The 22,700-nt window shown below is 36.0% G+C and overlaps 1 protein-coding gene across 1 annotated transcript in view; it reads right to left on the reverse strand.

The window, feature by feature from the left end:
• tut7 (terminal uridylyl transferase 7) overlaps window positions 1-22,700 on the reverse strand; it is a 43,818-nt gene that overhangs the window by 20,624 nt on the left and 494 nt on the right. The window contains exons 2-15 of the mRNA XM_016229236.1: window positions 21,560-21,867; window positions 21,355-21,491; window positions 19,091-19,198; window positions 18,816-18,993; window positions 18,637-18,725; window positions 14,036-14,087; window positions 13,686-13,755; window positions 12,383-12,509; window positions 12,127-12,246; window positions 9,596-9,724; window positions 9,273-9,450; window positions 8,851-9,189; window positions 8,251-8,255; window positions 5,059-5,298 (exon numbers count right to left, since the gene is read on the reverse strand). Coding sequence (XP_016084722.1) covers window positions 5,059-5,298; window positions 8,251-8,255; window positions 8,851-9,189; window positions 9,273-9,450; window positions 9,596-9,724; window positions 12,127-12,246; window positions 12,383-12,509; window positions 13,686-13,755; window positions 14,036-14,087; window positions 18,637-18,725; window positions 18,816-18,993; window positions 19,091-19,198; window positions 21,355-21,491; window positions 21,560-21,867 — 2,080 coding nt within the window. The remainder of the gene's footprint in view (window positions 1-5,058; window positions 5,299-8,250; window positions 8,256-8,850; window positions 9,190-9,272; window positions 9,451-9,595; window positions 9,725-12,126; window positions 12,247-12,382; window positions 12,510-13,685; window positions 13,756-14,035; window positions 14,088-18,636; window positions 18,726-18,815; window positions 18,994-19,090; window positions 19,199-21,354; window positions 21,492-21,559; window positions 21,868-22,700) is intronic.

The raw sequence follows: 22,700 nt of genomic DNA on the forward strand, positions 1-22,700 counted from the left end.
TTAAAGGTTAAGACACAGAGTGTCTTTTGTCTGTCATTCTTCAGACATTACAGTAGACATATTTTGGTTTTCAAACTGTATTGTTTCATCAGTCCCGTTAGCACTCGGCTAATGTATCCACCATTATTGTTTTGATAGTGTTTACAGTTTAACAGCTAAACTTTAGCTGTGGGCACGATTCACTTGCATAAGTGTTAAACAAAATGTTTTTATGTCATTATTTTAAGAACTGATTGGAGCACTATACTATTGTTTTACGTAAAGGTGCATGCTAGTCTTGCCAGGTTGTCACAACAAAACCCTCCCAATTGCTACACAAAACTAGCCCAATCGTGTTTCGAGGGTGGTCCCCCTTTAAAAATCGTGTTCTGGGGTGTAAAATACACACTTTCAGTCGGGGTTCCCCTGGTAAATTTGCATTCTAGTGCCTAAATATGACGTTATTGGGATCGCTACAACCCGTGACATCAAAAACAACCGCGGACTTGGCAACATGGATGGTAGCTCTCGCTAACTTGCTCAAGCACTCCTCTTTGTGCCAATCACAACAGGCTTGGCCAGCTGACCAATCAGAGCAGACTAGGCTTATGGAAGGGAGGGGTTTACAGACATTTCACTCAGAACTGAATCGAACGAACCGTTTCGAAATCATGGACAAATGACTATGTATAAATGTATATTCTGGGAAAATTACAGTGTTTTCTGACCTTAGATGCATTTAAACCTGTTGTAGGGGACTCCAACACAATATTAGGACACTTAAAAAAAAAAAACGTATGACCTGCTCTTTAATGACCTTTTTTTTTTCTTACTAATTAGAGGTAGGGGTGTGCGATATTTGATAACGATAACGGTTGATAACGATAATTAAATGATATTTTGCTGACTTATTTTGTGCTGGCACTTTGGCTGGTTTAGGCCTGCCAATGTATAAATGATTATGACACTAAAACTGCCAGTAGGTGGCGGCAAGTACTGTCTTAATGAGTGATTCACTCAATCAAATGATTCATTCAAAATGGCTGATTCATTTAGAAATTAACTGGATCAACAGGATGCGTCCAAAATTGCATACTCTCTTGAGTAGGTACTTATCTGAATAAGTAATTACTTTGCAACTGCAAAAAGAGTATGTTCTCTACAAGTGTGCCACACACGTCCTGAAAAGTGAAGCCAAAACATTTTGGTCACCCCCTGGTGGCTGGCTGCAGTATAGGTTATAAACCCGGTCATGTAAATGAATGGGATGTGAGTCAAACTTAAATCTCTTTTTCCCAAAGATAGTTTGCATCATTTTAGGTAAATCTTATAACGTTGATGTATGTTCAAGTGTTCATTTCTAATAAGTTTTGTTTTAGCTAGTTATTTGACGATATAAAAATGGTGTGGTGTAGGGGTGTGCGACATATCGTCTGCGATAATATCGTAATTGTTGTTTTAACAATGTACGATTTGACATTATCGAGTATTTTGCAAGAACCATTCAAAACACCCCTAAAGAGTGCACACATACATTACGTGAAGTCTAGACTAGTGCGCGTGCGCATTTAGAGTGTTCCTTCACTGCATGATTCAGTCTAATAAAATACATTTAGAATTATCACAAATTCAAGACATGGAGGCAGAAAATGTATATATTTATACCACTTCATATAGTTCATAAATTTCACACGAAGAGTGCATTTTTTTTCCTCCAAATACTACCATTACATGTGATATTGATTTTTTACAAGTTCAATAAACAAGAATTTAATTAAGAGACTTACGTTTTAGGCAGCATATTTCCTGGTTTTGCGTCTCCAAGCAACATGACGGTGTTTTGTTCCTGAATGAATGATTCGGTTCAATCGCAATGACTCACTTATTAACAGTGACTTGCTGCCACCTACTGGCGGTTTTAATTTCACATTTAAAGTATCTTTTTTATTATTTAAATAGTTCCAAATATCCGTATTCAACGTTTTGTTTAATATATCATTTGTTTAATATATCATTCATGTTTTGCATTAAACAGTGTGTAAAGACATCCAAATGCCACTTAAGATGCAGCTTCTGTGTTTTCTCTGCATTGCAAAGATTCATTTAGTTGATACCGATTTCATAATACACTGATTAAATGTAAGAATCTGACTAATGGACACTTTTAGAAAAAAATGGCTTTATAAAGGTAAAAATGTCCATAAAATGTAATAATCAATTATTTCAATAATTCCTTATTGGAAAAGATGCATTTCTATCAGTGTGAACTGACCACCACACAGAATATGAAGAATATCAAAAACTTTAGGAGTCAGCTGTCCTCGGCCAGCACAATAACACACTCAGCAAAATATTGTCTAATTATCGTTATCGATAAAATCCCAGAAAATATTGAGATATAATTTTTTGTCAATATCGCACACCCCTAGTGTGGTGTCATGATTGTGAGCTTGCGTTTGGGTCTGTGGGAGTTTGGGCGGGACTTTGATACCGCAGATCCACCTCACGATCACTACTACGCAGACTTGGGCTCCAAATGAATCACTACTGCGCAGAGTCGGGCTCCAATGAATCACTACTGCGCAGAGTCGGGCTCCAATGAATCACTACTTGCGCAGAGTCGGGCTCCAAATTAATCACTACTGCGCAGAGTCGGGCTCCAAATGAATCACTACTGCGCAGAGTCGGGCTCCAAATGAATCACTACTGCACAGAGTCGGGCTCCAAATGAATCACTACTGTGCAGAGTCGGGCTCCAAATGAATCACTACTGCGCAGAGTTGGGCTCCAAATGACGTCATTTTCGCAAGATGACAGTGTCCATACTGGGATGTTTTAGCCTCACTTTTTTAGTGGAAGGAAGTGGAGATGTGTCGCCCCAAAATCAGATTCATTCAGGAATGAAACACTACAGTGTTGCCATGAGACACACAAATGTTCTGCTCCAGCTTTGTTTGTAACTATTTTTGTTTTGATTATTTTAATTTTTTTTTGCAAATTGAGTGACACTCTATGTCAGCTCACACATCCTTAAAACCAGTGTTGGGAAGGTTACTTTAAAAATTTAATAGGTTACAGATTACAAGTTACCCTAATGTAATGGTAGTGTAACTTTTTTAATTACTTTATTAAAGTAATGTAACGGATTACTTTTCTACATTTCTAATGAATGTTTTCAAAAGTTAGGGTTAACCTGTGCTCAACACTGATTACTGTCAGACTTCAAAATCCTTCATCACTTGAATTAAGATGATAATAATTGAACATCCACCACAAAATCAGACTTTAGTACCGCCTTTTACTTTGAGATTGATCTGAAGTTCAATGCAGATTTAAAATCATAAGAAATAGTTTACTAATACTGTTTTTGAAACTAAACTAAATCTTCGCATAACTACAGGAAACACTGCATCTAACAATGCTTTGGGAAAAAAAACACAAAAAAAACATATCAACTCAAGTATGGTTATCTAATAAGCATGTGTCCTATTCTTTGTACTAAACTCCTGAAATATTGGTGTCTTTTTGAAACATTGGTATCTGTTTGTATATGATATGACGACAGTTTTCTCAAAAGAAATTGTAAAATGCTCATGCAGTTCTAGAGATTATATTTACATGTTCATGTACACACACATATATTGAGGTGGCAGAGGCTGAAAACACAGCGAGTGATACACACGCATGCTTCAGTATGTGTAAATGAAAATTAAATTAATTTCCACGAGGGGCGGACTGGGAAAAGGCCAGGCCATCCCATACACCCAAACAAATTCTAAAACTAGGACAACCCTATTTTTTGTATGGCCATCACAAAAAAAATCCTTAGGCTGGGCACATACCAAATTAATTAAAAGTTATCTCCTGTACTCCACATTCACTTCCATTTGAATTTTCAGTCTCTTTATTTTGCCCTGATATCTCTATGTCTATCACATGACTTTAATAGCCTACTCAAGATTTAACAAAACTATTCTTTCTAAATTGCTTACATGTCAAAATTAGTACAATAATAACTAGGCTACATCATTACAATATCTTTATAGAAAAATCCTAATACTGAAAAGGAGTAATTTTTTCCTTTACAAAAATTAACCATAATTTTATTATAGTAAAAGTACAGTAACCATGTTTTTTTTTGGCAAATTGATTACCATTTGTATTTATTTTTACTACACATTCCATTGTTAAACTATGGATAGTGTAACAAAAACCATGATTAATCTGTGGTTACCATGGTTTAACAATAGGCTAACCATTGTCTTTGGATTTATAGTAAAATTATCGTTAGTTGTCTGCCCTATCTCCCCCTAAACCTATTATAAAACTATATGATTATTTGTCTGCTAAATTACTACTGTAACTTTACAATATAGCCTAATAATGATGTCCTTTAGGCTAGTATCTGTATATTGAGTGATTACTATTTAGCAATGGGCTGCTATTGCTTAAAGACAGAACTACAATAGCATATTTACAGATTAATCTGACCTGCACTTGAAATCCTGAACAGTAGTTTTGCTTCTCTGCTCCACCTGTGCGCTTCCACAGTCCAATCCGTTCTCAAATCTCTCGCATTGATTACTCTGATCAAAACCATTTTCAAGTGTACTGACCTACTTTGGATTTATTCATCCAAAATGTGGCATATTCCTTGACATTCCGCGTTATTGGAGTTCCGTTTTTATGACTGGATTCTACGAACCACTCCGTGTTTTAACCATTGCAGCCGTATGTCTCATATTTTAGAGTAGTCAATTTGGGAAAGAAATCAATTAAATCTGAATGTGGACACATGTAAATATTCAAATGTAACCCCCTTTGTAATCATTAACATTTTCATAAGTAACATTTTTTCTTAGTAACTGTAACTGATTACAGTTACATTTATTTGGTAATTAAATTGCGTAACGCCGTTACATGTAACTAGTTACTCCCCAACACTGATTAAAACAACAATTGTGATATTATCGCACATGATAAATATCGCACACCCCTAATTATGTGATTTGATGGATTCACATAGACATTCAAACTGACACTCAGTAGCTACGCATGTAAGAAAAGATGAATGTTTACCTTGCCATTACTGAAAAAGCGCTTGCTGAAGACATACTGAAATCCTTCAGGGCCTGCCTGAGCTCCTACAGGAGATTCAGATTTGGTCAACTCAGCTTTGGGTTTGGCTGGGATAGACGCTGCTTCCTCTGGATCAGCCACATCAGACCCTACATCACTCATTTCCCGCTCAAACGGGAAGATCTCTTCGCCAGAATGATCACATCCAGATCCATTGAGCTCTATGTCATCATCTTCATCCTATAAATTATCATTTGTTATTTTTAACTAATGCAAAAGCTAACTAATGTTTCTCCACTATTTTACAAAACCATATAGCTGAAACAACACTCCAAAGTACTAATCATTATATGTGTCTTATTTTAACTGGAAAACATCCAAGTTGCTTAAAAAATTAGCACTTGAGCAGCTTGAACAGATCATGAAGAATCAATTTCCCAGGTCTAAACATACTGGAAAATGGGTAATTAATTTTTATTTTAAGCTTTGGTAATCTTGCTATGTGCTTTTGAGATTTATTTATTTATTGGTTAATATTTCTATTTAGCGTTATTTTTATTTTAGTTTTAGACATGTTAGTACTTAAGTTTTATTTCAGTTAGTTGGCAAGGCAAGATTTTAAGTTTAACTATTTTATTTATTAAAATACATAAACTTAACTAAAAAAACAATGCTGAATTTTACTGTAATGAATTTGAACAGACATAGTTTGTTAATCCCAAATGTTGCTAAATTTAACCGTATGATGAAAAAAAAGGTTTTAGTAGTTTTGCTATGTGTTTTTATCTTTTTATTAGTTCTGTGTTTTTAAATATATTTATTTTTAATATATTTATTTTTTCATTTCGATTTTAGTAAATTTGTTCATTTTATTTCAATTTGTTGTTAAGTTTAAAGTTTTTCATCTAAAAATTATATTTTGTTATTTCAGCTTTATTTCAATGAACAAAAATTATTTTTAATGGTTTTAGTTAAAACCTTCAGAAAACCAAATCATTTTAATTTTAGTCTTTAGTAGTTTTGCTGTCTTTTTATTTTATTATTATTATTTTTTTTTAAGTAATTTAGGTACTTCAGTTGTATTTCAGTTAGTTGCCAAGGCAAGGTTTTTTAATTTTTCATCTAGTATTTATATTTTATTTTATTTTTAATGAACAAAAATGACTTTTAATGGTTTTAGTAGGGGCGTGCCGGTACGAGTATCAGTACCGAACAGTTCACGGGCAAATTCCAAATGGAAGTGATCATCCCTATCCCCTTGGAGTGGGGACTTTGGAGTGAGCAGGGCACATGCCTGCCATTATGGCTGCGTTCCAGTCCATTTTTTTATGCCCTTCACTCGCAAACTTCCCTCCGTCTCGTTTACTCGGATGTACGTCATTGATTACGTTGCATGAGTGCCCACTTCTGGCAGAACCCTTGGAATGGGCTGAACTGGAACGTCCTAAGCCCTTGATCACTTAGAATCAGCTATGGGGTTGGTTTATTGTTTACATTTTTTCCCTTATGAATTTGTTTGGTGCAGCATTGCAGAGTTGTTTGGGGTGGGGATAAATTAAATGCGATCAGTGATGACGTCGCAATCGTGTTGCATTGTGGTCTATGGAGCGGCCTGAAGTGTGCATATGAAGCAGACACGCTCCCTCTGTCAAAATCGAGGGGTCGAGGGTCTGTCCATATAAACTTCCCTCGTCCACTTCACGAAGTGGAACGCACTTATGTCATCATCTTCATCCTATAAATTATCATTTGTTATTTTTAACTAATGCAAAAGCTAACTAATGTTTCTCCACTATTTTACAAAACCATATAGCTGAAACAACACTCCAAAGTACTAATCATTATATGTGTCTTATTTTAACTGGAAAACATCCAAGTTGCTTAAAAAATTAGCACTTGAGCAGCTTGAACAGATCATGAAGAATCAATTTCCCAGGTCTAAACATACTGGAAAATGGGTAATTAATTTTTATTTTAAGCTTTGGTAATCTTGCTATGTGCTTTTGAGATTTATTTATTTATTGGTTAATATTTCTATTTAGCGTTATTTTTATTTTAGTTTTAGACATGTTAGTACTTAAGTTTTATTTCAGTTAGTTGGCAAGGCAAGATTTTAAGTTTAACTATTTTATTTATTAAAATACATAAACTTAACTAAAAAAACAATGCTGAATTTTACTGTAATGAATTTGAACAGACATAGTTTGTTAATCCCAAATGTTGCTAAATTTAACCGTATGATGAAAAAAAAGGTTTTAGTAGTTTTGCTATGTGTTTTTATCTTTTTATTAGTTCTGTGTTTTTAAATATATTTATTTTTAATATATTTATTTTTTCATTTCGATTTTAGTAAATTTGTTCATTTTATTTCAATTTGTTGTTAAGTTTAAAGTTTTTCATCTAAAAATTATATTTTGTTATTTCAGCTTTATTTCAATGAACAAAAATTATTTTTAATGGTTTTAGTTAAAACCTTCAGAAAACCAAATCATTTTAATTTTAGTCTTTAGTAGTTTTGCTGTCTTTTTATTTTATTATTATTATTTTTTTTTAAGTAATTTAGGTACTTCAGTTGTATTTCAGTTAGTTGCCAAGGCAAGGTTTTTTAATTTTTCATCTAGTATTTATATTTTATTTTATTTTTAATGAACAAAAATGACTTTTAATGGTTTTAGTAGGGGCGTGCCGGTACGAGTATCAGTACCGAACAGTTCACGGGCAAATTCCAAATGGAAGTGATCATCCCTATCCCCTTGGAGTGGGGACTTTGGAGTGAGCAGGGCACATGCGTGCCATTATGGCTGCGTTCCAGTCCATTTTTTTATGCCCTTCACTCGCAAACTTCCCTCCGTCTCGTTTACTCGGATGTACGTCATTGATTACGTTGCATGAGTGCCCACTTCTGGCAGAACCCTTGGAATGGGCTGAACTGGAACGTCCTAAGCCCTTGATCACTTAGAATCAGCTATGGGGTTGGTTTATTGTTTACATTTTTTCCCTTATGAATTTGTTTGGTGCAGCATTGCAGAGTTGTTTGGGGTGGGGATAAATTAAATGCGATCAGTGATGACGTCGCAATCGTGTTGCATTGTGGTCTATGGAGCGGCCTGAAGTGTGCATATGAAGCAGACACGCTCCCTCTGTCAAAATCGAGGGGTCGAGGGTCTGTCCATATAAACTTCCCTCGTCCACTTCACGAAGTGGAACGCACTTAAAAATGGCAGCGGAGATTCCCCCGAGGGGAAGTGCTTAGGGAAGTCCGTGGGTGCATGTCTAACAGTGGAGTGGAAAACAGCCTATGTAGTCATCTGGAATGCACTTGGCAAAGGGAGCGACATCATTTCCTCATTATCTTCAGCTGGCGTGTTCCCATGACAACGCAGCACGGTGTCCGTCAGCAGATTCGCTGATGGACACCCGCATAAAAAAATATATACATTTTATATTTTAAAAAGTTTTTAAAATATGCTTTATAATATATAAAAACTAATATATATAAAACTTTTTTTTTTGCTGCGTTGTCAGTTGTCACGGGAACATGCCAGCTGAAGATAATGAGGAAATTACATCGCTCCCTTTGCCAAGCGCATTCCAAACGACTACATAATAGCACGCACGTGCCCTGCTCACTCAAAAGTCCCCACTCCAAGGGGATAGGGATGATCACTTCCATTTGAAATTTGCCCCGTAAACTGTTCGGTACCGATACTCGTACCGGCACACCCCTAGGTTTTAGTTAAGACCACCAGAAAACCAAATAATAACGATCAATCCATTCACACCGATCACACACCTCAGTCTCCATGTCAGAGTCAGCTTCTTCCTCCTCGTCCTGCTCCAGCTCAATCATGCAGTCCGAGTCCTCCAGCTCTTCTGCACTATGCGGACTGGATCTCGCATGAGATCTTTCCAAATTCTCAGCTGGCACTTTTGTGCTTCTCTTCACTGAATCAATGTGATTCACAGCATTCACAGATTTGTCAGTTTGACTGTTTGACCTGACTTTCCCTGCTGTGCTTTTTGAAGGAGAAGCAAAATACTTGTAAGTTGTTTTGAGGCAATGCAACATATAGTCAAACATCATCTGACTATTCAACGTCCGAGCCACGTTCCTCTGGATGGCGAAAGGATCTGAAAAGAAAACAAGGATGAATATTGATGCGTTTCATATCTAGGAAGTGTATAAAAAAAATATCACATGATGTCATGCATACCTTCTATTGCAATCCTCTTTTTGGGCCAGTCTTTCAGATCACGCAACAGGTCACTGTTTGTGCGCACGCTAATGACTTTCTCAGGTATTTGAAATTCCAGTGAATAATATCGTAGTAACTCGACCCAAAGCTTCCCTAGCAGTACAGGAGGGCTACGGCCTTTGAAAACCAGTGGACACTATTTAAAATAAGAATACAATCAGGACTACGAACCAATAGGTAAAAATATTGCATTAATTTTGTTGACTTTCTTTTGGCATCAAAGTTGTCTTCAAATTAAAGCCTGTGATATACAGATCAGGAATAAGTGGGAAGGTACTCACCTTTCCCTTCTTGACAGCTTTGTCTTTATCTTGGGAGGAATCATTTGAGGTTTGATCATAGACCCAAAGCACATGTCCTTTCTCAACTCCAATTAAGGAGAAACTCTTCAGTTTACTCATGGGCAAACCCTAAAACAGAACACAATATCAGTCTCTGCATATTACTGTAGGCTGTTTCAAAGATCAAACGTAAATTAAACTCCCTCACAACGAAAACCAGTTCTTACAGGAGTTTGCACAATAGACGTTGGGGATAAGTTTTCTATTACGTTTCTAAGTAGTCTAATTTAAAGTGATACTTCACCCAAAAATTAAGATTTGTTGTTAATTTACTCACTCTCAGGCCATCCAAGACGCAGTTGACATTTTTTTTTCTTGAGTAGAACAGTAAAAAAGATTTTTAGCTGAAACAGTGGTCCTTGTTGATTCATAAAAGTCAATGGCTACGGGTTTTTGAATATAAAAATATCATATCAGAGAACACAAAATTAATACCCATGGCTTTGATGAAATATTGAGGCCTTATGAAGCGAAACAATTTGTCTGTGCAAGAATCTGAACATTATTTACAACATTATTAACTGTAATTCAGAACCTCAGGTAAACCAGGAAATCCGATTCTTTTTCAGAAACTGGTTCTTTCCGACAGTTTGTTTCAATGAAATGGTTCAGTTCACCAGTTAATTTACTTAATCAGCTTGGAGAAAATCAACAGCAGTTCAGAGTATGAAAAGACAATACAGAAAAGCTGAGCGAATGTGGCGGAAGACGAAACTTGAAATTCACTATAGCATCTATAAAGACAGCCTTCGTGCTTTCAATGTGGAACTAGGCAAAGCTAGACAGTCATTCTTCTCAAACCTTATAAACAGTAACTTAAACATCACTTGCACTCTTTTCGCTACTGTTGAGAGACTTACAACCCCCCCCCAGTAAGATTGCCAGTGAAATGCAATGAGTTTGCTTCCTTCTTTTCTGAGAACATCAATAATATATTTAGTTATATATTGATTTTAAAGTACTTTTACTCGTTTATATATCACTCAACGGCCTAGGACCTAAATACATAGCAGGTATGTTCACTGATTATAAACCTAACAGACCACTCAGATCATTAGGATCGAGTAGTGAAAAATACCAAGGGTTCACACAAAACAAGGGGAGTACGCTTTTAGTTATTATGCCGCCTGCAGTTGGAATCAGCTTCCAGAAGAGATCAGATGTGCTAAAACATTAGTCACATTTAAATGCAGACTCAAAACTCATCTGTTTAGCTGTGCATTTACTGAATTAGCACAGTGCAATGTCCGAATTGATTGCACTATATTTTATGTATAACCATTTTCTATTCTTAACTGTTTTAAATTCATTTTAAACCTCTTAAATCAATTTTTAAATCATTTTCAAAATTCTAAATTCCTTGTTTTATTGTTGTGATTATTATTTTTTTCATTTCTTTTATGTAAAGCACTTTGAATTACCATTGTGTATGAAATGTGCTATATAAATAAACTTGCCTTGCCTTCATCACGCAATGACAATGTATACGCAAATATATTCTTAAAAGCACCAGTCTAAAGCATATAAAGTGAATAAAATTCTTAAACTCACCTTTTCACATAAGCAATGAAACCATATAAACTTTAATTCACGCATGCGCATATCGGTCTTCGGTCCGAGTCGAACTGTTTTCTCAGTTCAGTGACTGTTGGAGGAACTGGAGCGCTGAATGAGTTCATTCATCATAGAAACAGATACGCTGGTGTTTTGGCTCATTTCGAGTCAGACTGATTTTGAGGCGTCCGAAAGTGAGTTTTGATTGAGTAACTTGTAGATCTGTGTTGTTCAAACCATAAACTGTTTCAGACAGTTCAGCCAGATTTGGTGAACTGGTTCAACTAGTTCACCAAAAAGAACCATTTCAAAAGAATGATTCGTTCACGAACCGGACATCACTCTGGACCGTGTGCCTGAGGCTCTGGATTACAGGTAATAATGTTGTAAATAATATTTAGTATCTTGCACAGACTGATCATTTCGCTTCATCAGACCTGCATATACCGTCAGGAGCCACAGGTATTAATTTTGTGTTCCTTGATGTGCTTTTTTTTTAATTCTCAAAAAAACGGGCAGTCGCTGATTTGCATTTTATGAATAAATAAGGACCACGGTTTCAGCTAAAAATCTTCTTTACTGTTCTACCGGACAAAAAAAAGTCACCTACTTTCTGGATGGTTTGAGGGCGGTTAAATGAACCACGAATTTTCAATTTTGAGTGAAATATCCTTTGAAGTTTTGTCTCTCATGGGTGAACTCTTCATGGAAGTAAATGCTATACTGTTGTTTATTACATAGCTCTCTGAAATACTTGCATTTGGGTCCTGATCACCGTGTTGGGTTTTATTTTGCAATAATGACCGGCTGACTGCACATGGTCTCATTTTACCTCTTCATAAGGGTTCAGGATGCGATAATCAGGCTCTGGTCCTATAAACTTTTATCAGTTGATGTATTAATGTTGAAACACACACCACAGATTCTAGGTATGAAGGTAAGATGGGTTCTTTGCATCGCTGCAGGAAGCTGATGACCATGAGAGCAAAGCAGTAGGATGGAAGTCCACCTTCTTCCATCTGGTCCACACAACAAACCTAATTCACACACACAAAAAACATCACATATCATGAATGTTAATAAGCATAAAGAAACCCTATAGAGAGACTACTACTTTTTTTTACCTAAAAAACTATCTACTGAAAATAATGGAAGTGTACATGTCAGTCTCACCTTAGCCCAGTATCTAAAGCATACGACCAGCGGAGCAAGTTGTGGTTCTAGATTCGCCAGCTCAGCCAAATATGCTGTTGTCAAGCATGCGCTTTCATTGCCTGCACTGACTTTGCAGATCAGACCACTTAATAGATACAAAAAACAGTAAATAAATAAAACCACATACAATTTTTCACTACAGTCAAAAAGTTTGGGATGAGTAAGATGTTTTAATGTTTTTGAAAGAAGTTTGTTCTGCTCACCAAGGCTGCATTACTTAAAACTTCATACTTAAAGTCCGCGTGAACCGGAAGTTGCTGCCGACTTTATTTCAGTGTAGTGACGTATTTCCAGCTGAAACGGAATATTGAATAGAGGGCATGGTTTTATGCTTGCGCTCCTCCTCTCTGTCTCTCTCATAGCAATCTAACGGTTGGAGGGGTGTGTTTAAGGATATTCTGCCCAAGCCGTCAAACTGACGTCATCAGAAAAGGAATGCCATTCCAGAGCGGAAGTAAATGTTCAGATTTTGATTAAAGATTACGAAGAAAAAAATTTTTTTTCAGCGGATTAACTTGCACAGATTAATTGTTTACATCAAGACTAGCAATGTGCACTAGTAAAGTAAAGAAAGTCAATTTTGATTTCATGCGGACTTTAAAAATACAGTAAAAACAGTAATATTGTGAAATACTATTACAATTTAAAATAGTTTAAATACATTTAATAATGCATTTTATTCCTGTGATGTTATTATCCATGTTGAAATCACTTGTGCTGATTCATATTTTTGTAGAATCCATGATACATTTTTTTTCAGGATTCTTTGATGAATTCATGAAATTTATTTAAAGCTGCAGTCCATAACTTTTGGCGCTCTAGCGGTTAATAAACAGAACTGTGTGCGTCTTGCGGAAGAACATTGTAGCCACTAGCCAGAGCTACTTCTCTCTGTTTATGTCTATGACGATTCACGCAGGTACTGGGCTACAAACACTTATTATAGGTGTAATGTAGTGATTCAGGATAAGCCAAAAAATAATAAAGCCATGATGTACTCGCTTATTATATTAATTTTGTACATTTTGAACATAAAAAAGGTACGGACTGCAGCTTTAAAATAGAAATCTTTTGTAACATTCTAAATGTCTTTATTCACAGTTTTGATCAATTTAACGCATCCTTGCTGAGTAAAAGTTAACAAAATATAAAAATATCTTACTGACCCCAAACATTTACAAGGTAAATTATACACACATTTAAAAGCAGGTAACTTCATATATAAACTTTGTAAAAGAATAATAAGCAAGGAAACACAGACCTAGTTTTCTCTTTGCACACAACTACAGGCATCCTCCTATAGAAGTCACCCTCGACGCTGACAAAAAGAGCTGCAAAAATGAAACCGATAATAAAAATTGTATTCTATATTGATGGTGCTTTATTCTGAATGCTTAAAAAGTATGCTAAACAGGATACATTTATGAAATTACAATAATACTGCTTATCAGCTATAGCAAAAAAAAAGTATCAGTGTGTAGCTCCATACCCTGCTCTTTTTTCACCATAGCCAATTTAAACACTGTTCCTTACTAATGCATTTCTGCAGTCTATGCTTTTTTCACTTTACAATTGTCCATTTCTTTCACTGCTTTTCACTTTTTAACTTACCACTTTTAGAGAGATGCTCTTGAGCCACAAGCAGAACATCAGGATGCTGGAACTGATGAGAAATGTTTTTTTCTTAATTGGAAAACACTTATTGAACAAACTTCAAAATTGTGCATCTTTGTAAAACATGTAATCAAATAACTCTCAAAAAAGTGCAGACGATTTGGGGTTTGTGAAAGGAATCTAATTGGGCTCTCAAACACATATGCCATGGTTTATGTGTTTGCAGTCAAACTGTAATCACAGCAAACTGAGATAATTTGCCTAAACGTCAGTGATAATTAGCAGTTTATCACAGGTTTGAGCCAATATTATATCTCACCTTCCGTGAGGCATAGATCAAGTTGGAGCTAAACTCTGCAGGACACCGGCCCTCCAGTACCCCTGGATTAGATAGATGTTGCTAGCACATTGCTAACTTGATTTAACATTTTGTTATCATGTTTTTAGCATGTTGATAGCATGTTTCTAGCATGATTAACATGTTGCTAGCATGTGTTAGCATGATTTGCATGTTGCTTACATAATTCTAATGTGATTAATTACTGTTAACATGTTGCTAGCATGTTCATAACAACTAGCACCTTTCTAGCATGATTTGCATTTTGCTAGCATGATTAGCATGCTGCTAACATGTTTCTAACATGATTAACAGGTAGTTAACATGTATAGTGTGTTTAACATCTTGCTAATGTAGGGCTCCAGACTGCGACCATTTTTTCTGCCTGTGCGACTAAATTTTCCCATATGTCCCCCGCCCTAATGTTCACGCAAAGAAAGAAGGCATAACCTTATTGTTGCTGCCACTGCCATGTTGTGAAGACGCCGTGTGTTTCATTGCGAAAGCGAAAATACTTTGTTTGGCCTTCCAAAAGAGGACACGACTTGAAATCAGTGGTTAAGTTGTATTTACAACACTGTTCCAGAACAGTTCAACCCAAATATTCAGATGCGTCGAGCGCATTTTATGGAGGACTGTTTCCTGATCCTGGGAGAGTAGACTACAATGCCGGCTGTTCTGACTCTCAGTCTGTAAGTACGTTTTCATATTTAAAGGATTTGCCACTGACGATTCAAATGTGAGCTTTGAGCAGTGTAGAGTAGCGCTTGTTGTTTGTCATTTCTCCGATCACAAATGCAGACATGATTTTATGTTTACGCGGCGCGATGCAATGCAATGCGTAAAAAGACAGTATAAGTCATTATAATCAGTAATTATGTCCCCACTGGATGCAACAAATCCCTCGTTTATAATGGGTTTTAATGTTTTTGTCTCATCGCTCCGGGAGATGGCATCATAGTATGGTAAGAGGTGTAACATTTCCGTCACACGCTTGAGGTATTTGGCCAATCACAATGCACTGGATAGCCAGCCAATCAGAGCACACCTCGCTTTTCAGAATGATGAGCTTTGTAAAAATCGATGAGTTTCAGAAAGGTGGGGCATAGAGGAGAAACAATAATGTACAGTATGTGGAAAATAATGTGTTTTCAACACATTTCATACCACCAAATACACAAAATAATGTTATTTTTAACAACATCATATGACCCCTTTAAGCTTTGCTAGCCCCTCTTTTTCCCAGATATGTCCTCTTTTTGGACCTTAAAAAATGCGTCCGGCCGGGATTTCTAAATCAGCCAAAATGTCCGGGATTCGGCTTTTGCTTTCTACAATGGTATTAGTGTGTATTTTTGAATTAGAGCCATGCGAGGACTGTGTCCAGTCCCACCCACTCCCACAAACATTCTAATATTGCATATAATTTTCACGCATCAGGGGGCGCTATGCGGAGAATATAATCACTTTTGGATGAGCGCTCGCCGCTCACTGTTCACTTTCGCGATCACGTGCGCTCTGTGTAAAAGAAGATCAGATATTTGTCAATGAGCTCAGGATCTGTTTAGCAGCAAATCCTCCAGCATGGTCTGTCAGCATCTCTCCTCTCAACCCATGATCAGTTTGACTCCTGCAGCTCGTGTTGGATGCAGGGTTGTCAAGTCTGCTTTTTTTTTTCCTCGATGGAATTGGGCTACTTTTAAACTGTTGCCCTGGCTTGATTTCCCCCCGTGGGGTAAAGTCAGGGCCAGCCCGTCGCATAGGCGAAATAGGCAAATGTTTAAGTGGCGCCCAAATGTGTTAAGTTTTATTTTATTTTTTTATTATTATTAAATAATATTATTATAATTAGGGGTGCACTATATATCGACATATAATCGATATTGCATTATGGCTTAATGCCATAGTCATATCGCAAAGGCTGTGATTAAATTAAATAAAAATAACTATGCGCTGCAGTTTTCAATGTGTTCCAGTGCAGCCCATGACACGCAGCGCTTCACTCTGAAACATGCAGCGCATTTACATATTTGCTGGCAAACCACCAAAATAAAAGCAGTTTAATATTTGAATTTGAGCAGAGATGCACGGACCGTTTTTTTTTTCTTCTCTGTAAATGGCATTAGAAGCCAGAGACGCAAAGAGGAGAAAATACATTATCAGGCAGAGCAAGCTCACTGTTCACGATGAGTGAAGTATGAATGTATCTCTGAGGGGAACTGACTGTCTTAAGAAACAGTTTAGATGGTATTTTCCTTTCATCTTGCCTCTGTATAATGCAATAATAATAATAATGATAACTATGCACACGTTTGTAATGATTGGGAAGGTTGCTGTCACGTCACGTGACAAAAGAACAAACGACTCGAAAGATGAACTAATCAATTCTCTTTCCAGCTCAGACTGCATTGGTTAAGCTTATGGGGCTGTCACGTGATGAACGAACGACTCAAACCCAAAGACTTGTCAGATAAGAGGTGAGGTGAGCTAGCATAGACTAAAGATCCAGGTAAACAATGAATGAATATTTTCTGTTTCTTATAGCATTATATAGTTTTTAGCATTATATAATTATATAGTCTTGTTTGTAGTGTGATCAATGTTTGCGTAAATACGTAGTAGATGTGTTAGGGATCATTTTAATTACATTTTGCTAAAATAAACGAAATGACTCGAAAAAAGATTCTTTCATTTTGCTGAACGAGACTCAAAGATCTGATTCGGTAAAATGATCCGAACTTCCCATCACTAGCATTTAGTGTTTCCAATGCATCACTGCTGTTCCTTAAGCGCCACCTGCTGACAGAGAGTGAATTTGCATTTTCATTCAGCCCATCGGCTGTTTGGTATGTTTTATGTAGCCTAATTTCACAAAGCTAAAGTCAAACCATTCTGTTTTTGCTTCAGGTTTTGAAATTATACGGTCTAATTTAGATCAAAATATAATGAAGCAACTAACCATATTCTTCCTACTCATATTTTCATTCTTTCTTGTCTTTTGCTTAAATAAAATACATGAAAAATCAGTATTGGATTCTGCCATGAAAAGTTAAGATCAGTGCAACCCTAAATTTATGAAAGTCTGAAATTAAGAAATTAAGACTTAAATGTTAATATTGTAGCTGCCTTTGGACGATAAAGTTCTCTAATTTAAAAAGCTAGTTGAGTTAATGTCAGTTTATTTATTTATTTTTTGTGCAACCTTCTTATTTATATGTAATTTGTTTTATATCATAAAGCTATGCAGCTATTCTGTGTGAATGAACGGTAGTGAAATTGGCTGCGATGCAAGGGGCACCAGCTAAAATCTTGCCTGGGGCACCAAATTGGTCAGGGCTGGCCCTGGTTAAAGGTTTGAAATGTTGCATAAATTACATTTGACTGAAATGCTTGTATTGAAACATTTGCATTCTACCTATGATAAAACTGTGCTAAATATTATGTTTTGTGAAGAAGGGCCACTGGTAGGAAGCTTTTTAGCTGTGTTTATGCAATAAACAAAAGTTTTATCAATATGCATAACAGTGACTGTAAAATATGTATATTAGGTATGGAAATGACATATTTTGAGTTTTGATATTTGAGATTGTGCTACTTTGGGCGCTTTTGGCATTACTTTAACCACCAACCACACCCCAGCCCCCGCCCCGCACCCACTGTCCTCTTTTTGGAAAACTAAAATATGGTCACCCTACTTTATCCCCTGGTTTCACAGACTAGGCTTAAGCCTGAACCCAAACTAAAATGCATGTCTGAGACATTTTAACTGACCAAAAAAAACTTGCACTTACATATCTTAAAATGTGTCATTGATTTGCCTCAGATGCACACAGTAATGTTTTTTTTTCTAAGGCATGTTTACAAAAGCTACTTAAATGTGCTAATTGAACAATGGCCTAATTCTGGCTTAATCTAAGCCTTGTCTGTGAAACCAGGCCTATAAGTCTTATTGTACAAAAGTTTTGACCCCTTCAGTGAAAGTCTATTGGTCTATAGTCTTTTTCGTCTTCTGAGACTAAATTTTAACATGTCTCCCAGAGTTTTCATGCTACACCCACCAAACTCAGTTCAGACCTTCAGACTGTATTTTCATAAAACAGTTGATCAAAACTACAGTAAATCAGAAGGTCAGTTGGCTTTCTCAAGCCAACCTAAAAAATATAAATATAAAAGCATTTACTTATATCAAACTCATAGGCCAAAATAGCATATATTAAAATGTAAACTGTGACAATATTTGTGATAAGCACTTTCTACTCACATGGGATGGAAACTTTACATCAATGTTTACATCAGAGTCTCTGAAGCCAAACTTGGTGCAGGAAGATCCATATAATCTGAACTGGCAACCTGCAGGGGAAACGAGAATACAGCGGTATTGAAAAAGCATTGAATAAAGGATTCAGTGAGCTTTGAATGTACCGCTGTGCTGTTACACACCTGGAAGGACAGGCTGAAGGACTTTCTCAACGAGAGTGAGGACGTTTTGCCGTTGTTTCAAATCCTGATCGTTTAAACCGAACTCAGCGATCACACTTTCCAGAGCCAAGCTGATTGAATGACACTGGGGTTTTCCAGGAGGTGGGATGTTCAACAGCAGCGTCAGCTTCTGCAGTTCCTGTAAAGAGGAGACAAATTTCAACTTTAAATGCAAAGCACAAATGTTTGAGTCTACTAACATCTTGATCATAATTTGGTAATATGTGATTCCGTACCTTGGCTTTCTTCCTGTGGGCTCTTTCTCTGATGTGATTGAGCGCTGGTGACATGTCTTCACAGTACACCTTACATTTCTCACATTTGAACTTCAGACAGATGCTTGACTAATAAAAATGCATAAAAAGAACCCAAATCATATTACGTGAAGAAATATGATCAATGTACTATACACTACTGTTCAACTGTTTTGGGTCAGTAAGATTTTTTTTGTGAAAGGAAGTAATACTTTTATTCAGCATTAAATTAATCAAAAGTGACAGTAATAACATTCATAATGTTACAAAACATTTTTGTTTCAAATAAATGCTGTCCTTTTGAACTTTCTATTCACCAAAGAATTCTGATATCAAATGTATCATGGTTTTACTTTTTTTTTTAAACAATTGAAGCAGCACAACTGTTTTCAACACTGATAATAATCAGAAATGTTTCTTGAGCAGCAAATCAGCATATTAGAATGATTTCTGAAGGATCATGTGACATTGAAGGCTGGAGTAATGATGCTGAAAATAACAGTAATACAGCAATAAATTACATTTTACAATATATTTCAATTTTAAATTGTAATAATATTTCACAATATTACTGTTTTTTCTGTACTTTTTTAACAAATGAATGCAGTTTTGGAGAGCAAGACCTTTTACAACAAATTTTCAAACTTCTTACAAAACTTTTTTGAACGGTAGTGTATTTATCTGCTGTATGATATGCAATGGCAACAAATATACAGCACTAATAATTGCAAATATGTAGCACAGTAATACCATGGTGCTCTTTAAAGTACCCTGTAAAGACTATGGTACATTAATATGGTATTCCTTCAGTACCATGGAGTACCTCTTTTTCAAATCGTAACATTTTTCCCAAAATGCTATTTAAACTGCTTAAAGCAATAGTTTGCCCCAAAAAATTAACATTTATTCACCCTTAGGCCATCCAAGATGTAGAGGAGTTTGTTTCTTCATCAGAACAGATTTGGAGAAATGTAGCATTGCATTACTTGCTCACCAATGGATCCTCTGCAGTGAATGGGTGCCGTCAGAATAAGAGCCCAAACAGCTGATAAAAACATCACAATAATCCACAAGTAATCCACACCACTCCAGTCCACCAATTTACATCTTGTGAAGGGAAAAGCTGCATGTTTGTACAAAACAGATACATTATTAAGACATTTTTTACTTCAAACTGTTGCTTCAAGCTAAGATCCAAGTCCTCTATTGATAATATTGCTTTCTACATTTACATTTAGTCATTTAGCAGACACTTTTATCTAAAGCGACTTATAAATGAGGACAATGGAAACAATCAAAATCAACAAAAGAGCAATGATATGCAAGTGCTATAACAAATCTCTGTTAGCTTAACGCAGTACACGTAGCAAGGTTTTTTTTTAATAAAATTATAAAATAAATAAAAAGAAAACAAATAGAATAGAAAAAGAATAGAGCACGCTAGTGTTAGATGCCTTTTTTGCTTTTGTTAATTGTATAATAAATAAAAAGAAAACAAATAGAATAGAAAAAGAATAGAGCACGCTAGTGTTAGATGCCTTTTTTGCTTTTGTTAATTGTATAATAAATAAAAAGAAAACAAATAGAATAGAAAAAGAATAGAGCACGCTAGTGTTAGATGCCTTTTTTGCTTTTGTTAATTGTATAATAAATAAAAAGAAAACAAATAGAATAGAAAAAGAATAGAGCACGCTAGTGTTAGATGCCTTTTTTGCTTTTGTTAATTGTATAATAAATAAAAAGAAAACAAATAGATAGAATACAAAAAGATTAGAAAAGCTAGTGTTAGTTCGTTTTTTTGGGTTTTTTTTAAGAAAACAAGCAGTAAATGAATAGAGTGCAAGTCTAAAAGGGACAAGTTTTTTTTTTAAAGAACAGAATTAGAATAGAGAGTGCTAGAGTTAGAGGGTCAAATAAAGATGGAAGAGATGTGTTTTTAGCCGATTCTTGAAGATGGCTAAGGATTCAGCTGCTCAGATGGAATTTGAAGGGAACACAATATGTTAACTGATGTACTGGAGTGGTGTGGATTACTTGTGGATTATTGTTATGTTTTTATCAGCTGTTTGGACTCATTCTGACGGCACCCATTCACTGCAGAAAATCCGTTGCTGAGCAAGTGATGCAATGCTACATTTCTCTAAATCTGATGAAGAAACAAACTCATCTACATCTTGGATGTCTTGAGGGTGAGTACTTTTTCAGCCAATTTTCATTTTTGGGTGAACTATTCGAACTATACAAACCTCTTTAGGGTCACAGTCACTGCCTTCTGCTTCCAAGCACAGCTGTAAAACGTCCTGTCTAGTGAGGCAGCTTTCAATCGAGACAATTCTGCTATTCTCCCTCCAGCTCTGCATGCTGTCTGATAGACAGACAAGATGCAGACAGATATTAGCTACATTTTTAATCTCACCGTTTCATTACATGACAGGTTTTAATGCATTTTACCAAGCCTGTCATGTTTCTGTCCATCTCGCTGTCGTTCTCTCCAGTTCCTCCGGTCAGCAGGTGAACCCTTCTGGATTCGGTCCTTGTGAGAAGGACTTTGTCCAAACGCTCGTCCCTCAGGAGAGCTGCATGACTGCGAGGCTTTGGCTCTTCTGTTGTGACCCCGCTTTGTTTTAGGACTGTAACTGCGTTCATGGTTCACACTGTCCTGTCCCAACGGGCTCCTCCAGCTCTCAGCTTCATCTGCTTCCTTCGGTCTCCTGTATCGTGGAGAAAACTTCCTGTTTCCCTTAGCAGCCATTGTCGATCTGGATTAATGGGTGGGAACCAAGATCAATACGAGGAAGAATAAAAACGGAATTTGAAATCTACACAAAACTCAGTCATTTTGATTATGAGGATTGCAAAGTGAAGTGAGGTGATCATATTTGCTGAATGAAATCAGACATTTTGTTTCATACTATTTTTGGGATGCTTACTCCAAAAATTGTTTTGCTCTATAGCACATCACACTTTCTCATAAAATATAATGCATTCTGTAGCAATTTCACTTTCGACAACCATTTGTAAGGTGAAGACATCTTGTATTATCCCCTAATCAGCAGAACTGCCACAAAGACATGATTCCTGTCTTTCCCTGAGAGATTACAACTATTTATTATTTTCACATGTATAAAAAAGAGAAAGTGCTTAATCCACTTTAAGGTTTGAATTATGGGGGGGGGAGCTTATTTGTGCACATGTGTTTTGAGTATTTTAATAAATTATTCTACTCCTTTGTTGATTTTAAGGTAAATTATACATTTTGAATAATTATTTTGTCATTTGACCATTTTTGTTACTTTAAAAAAATGCATTTATATACGTGATGGAAATATTTTTCAACATCATCATCAAATCACGTATTACTGGAGCTTTCAACATTTGTTAAGATGCAGAGCGACGTAATAATCCTTAATATTATCAAGTAATTCATACAAATTCTTTATGAATGCTGTCGTGCCGCCGGTCTGATCATGCAAAGTTTAGTAACATTACTTGAATCTCATATTAGTTCCAAATGACTGAAATTCCCATTTTGCACACATTTTTTAACTGCGGCAGTGTGAATTATTTGTATGGATCAAAGAAAGCGAAACAT

This window comes from Sinocyclocheilus grahami, unplaced genomic scaffold (assembly GCF_001515645.1).
Source record: "Sinocyclocheilus grahami isolate Dianchi unplaced genomic scaffold, SAMN03320097.WGS_v1.1 scaffold349.1, whole genome shotgun sequence".
NCBI classification, from domain to species: domain Eukaryota; kingdom Metazoa; phylum Chordata; class Actinopteri; order Cypriniformes; family Cyprinidae; genus Sinocyclocheilus; species Sinocyclocheilus grahami.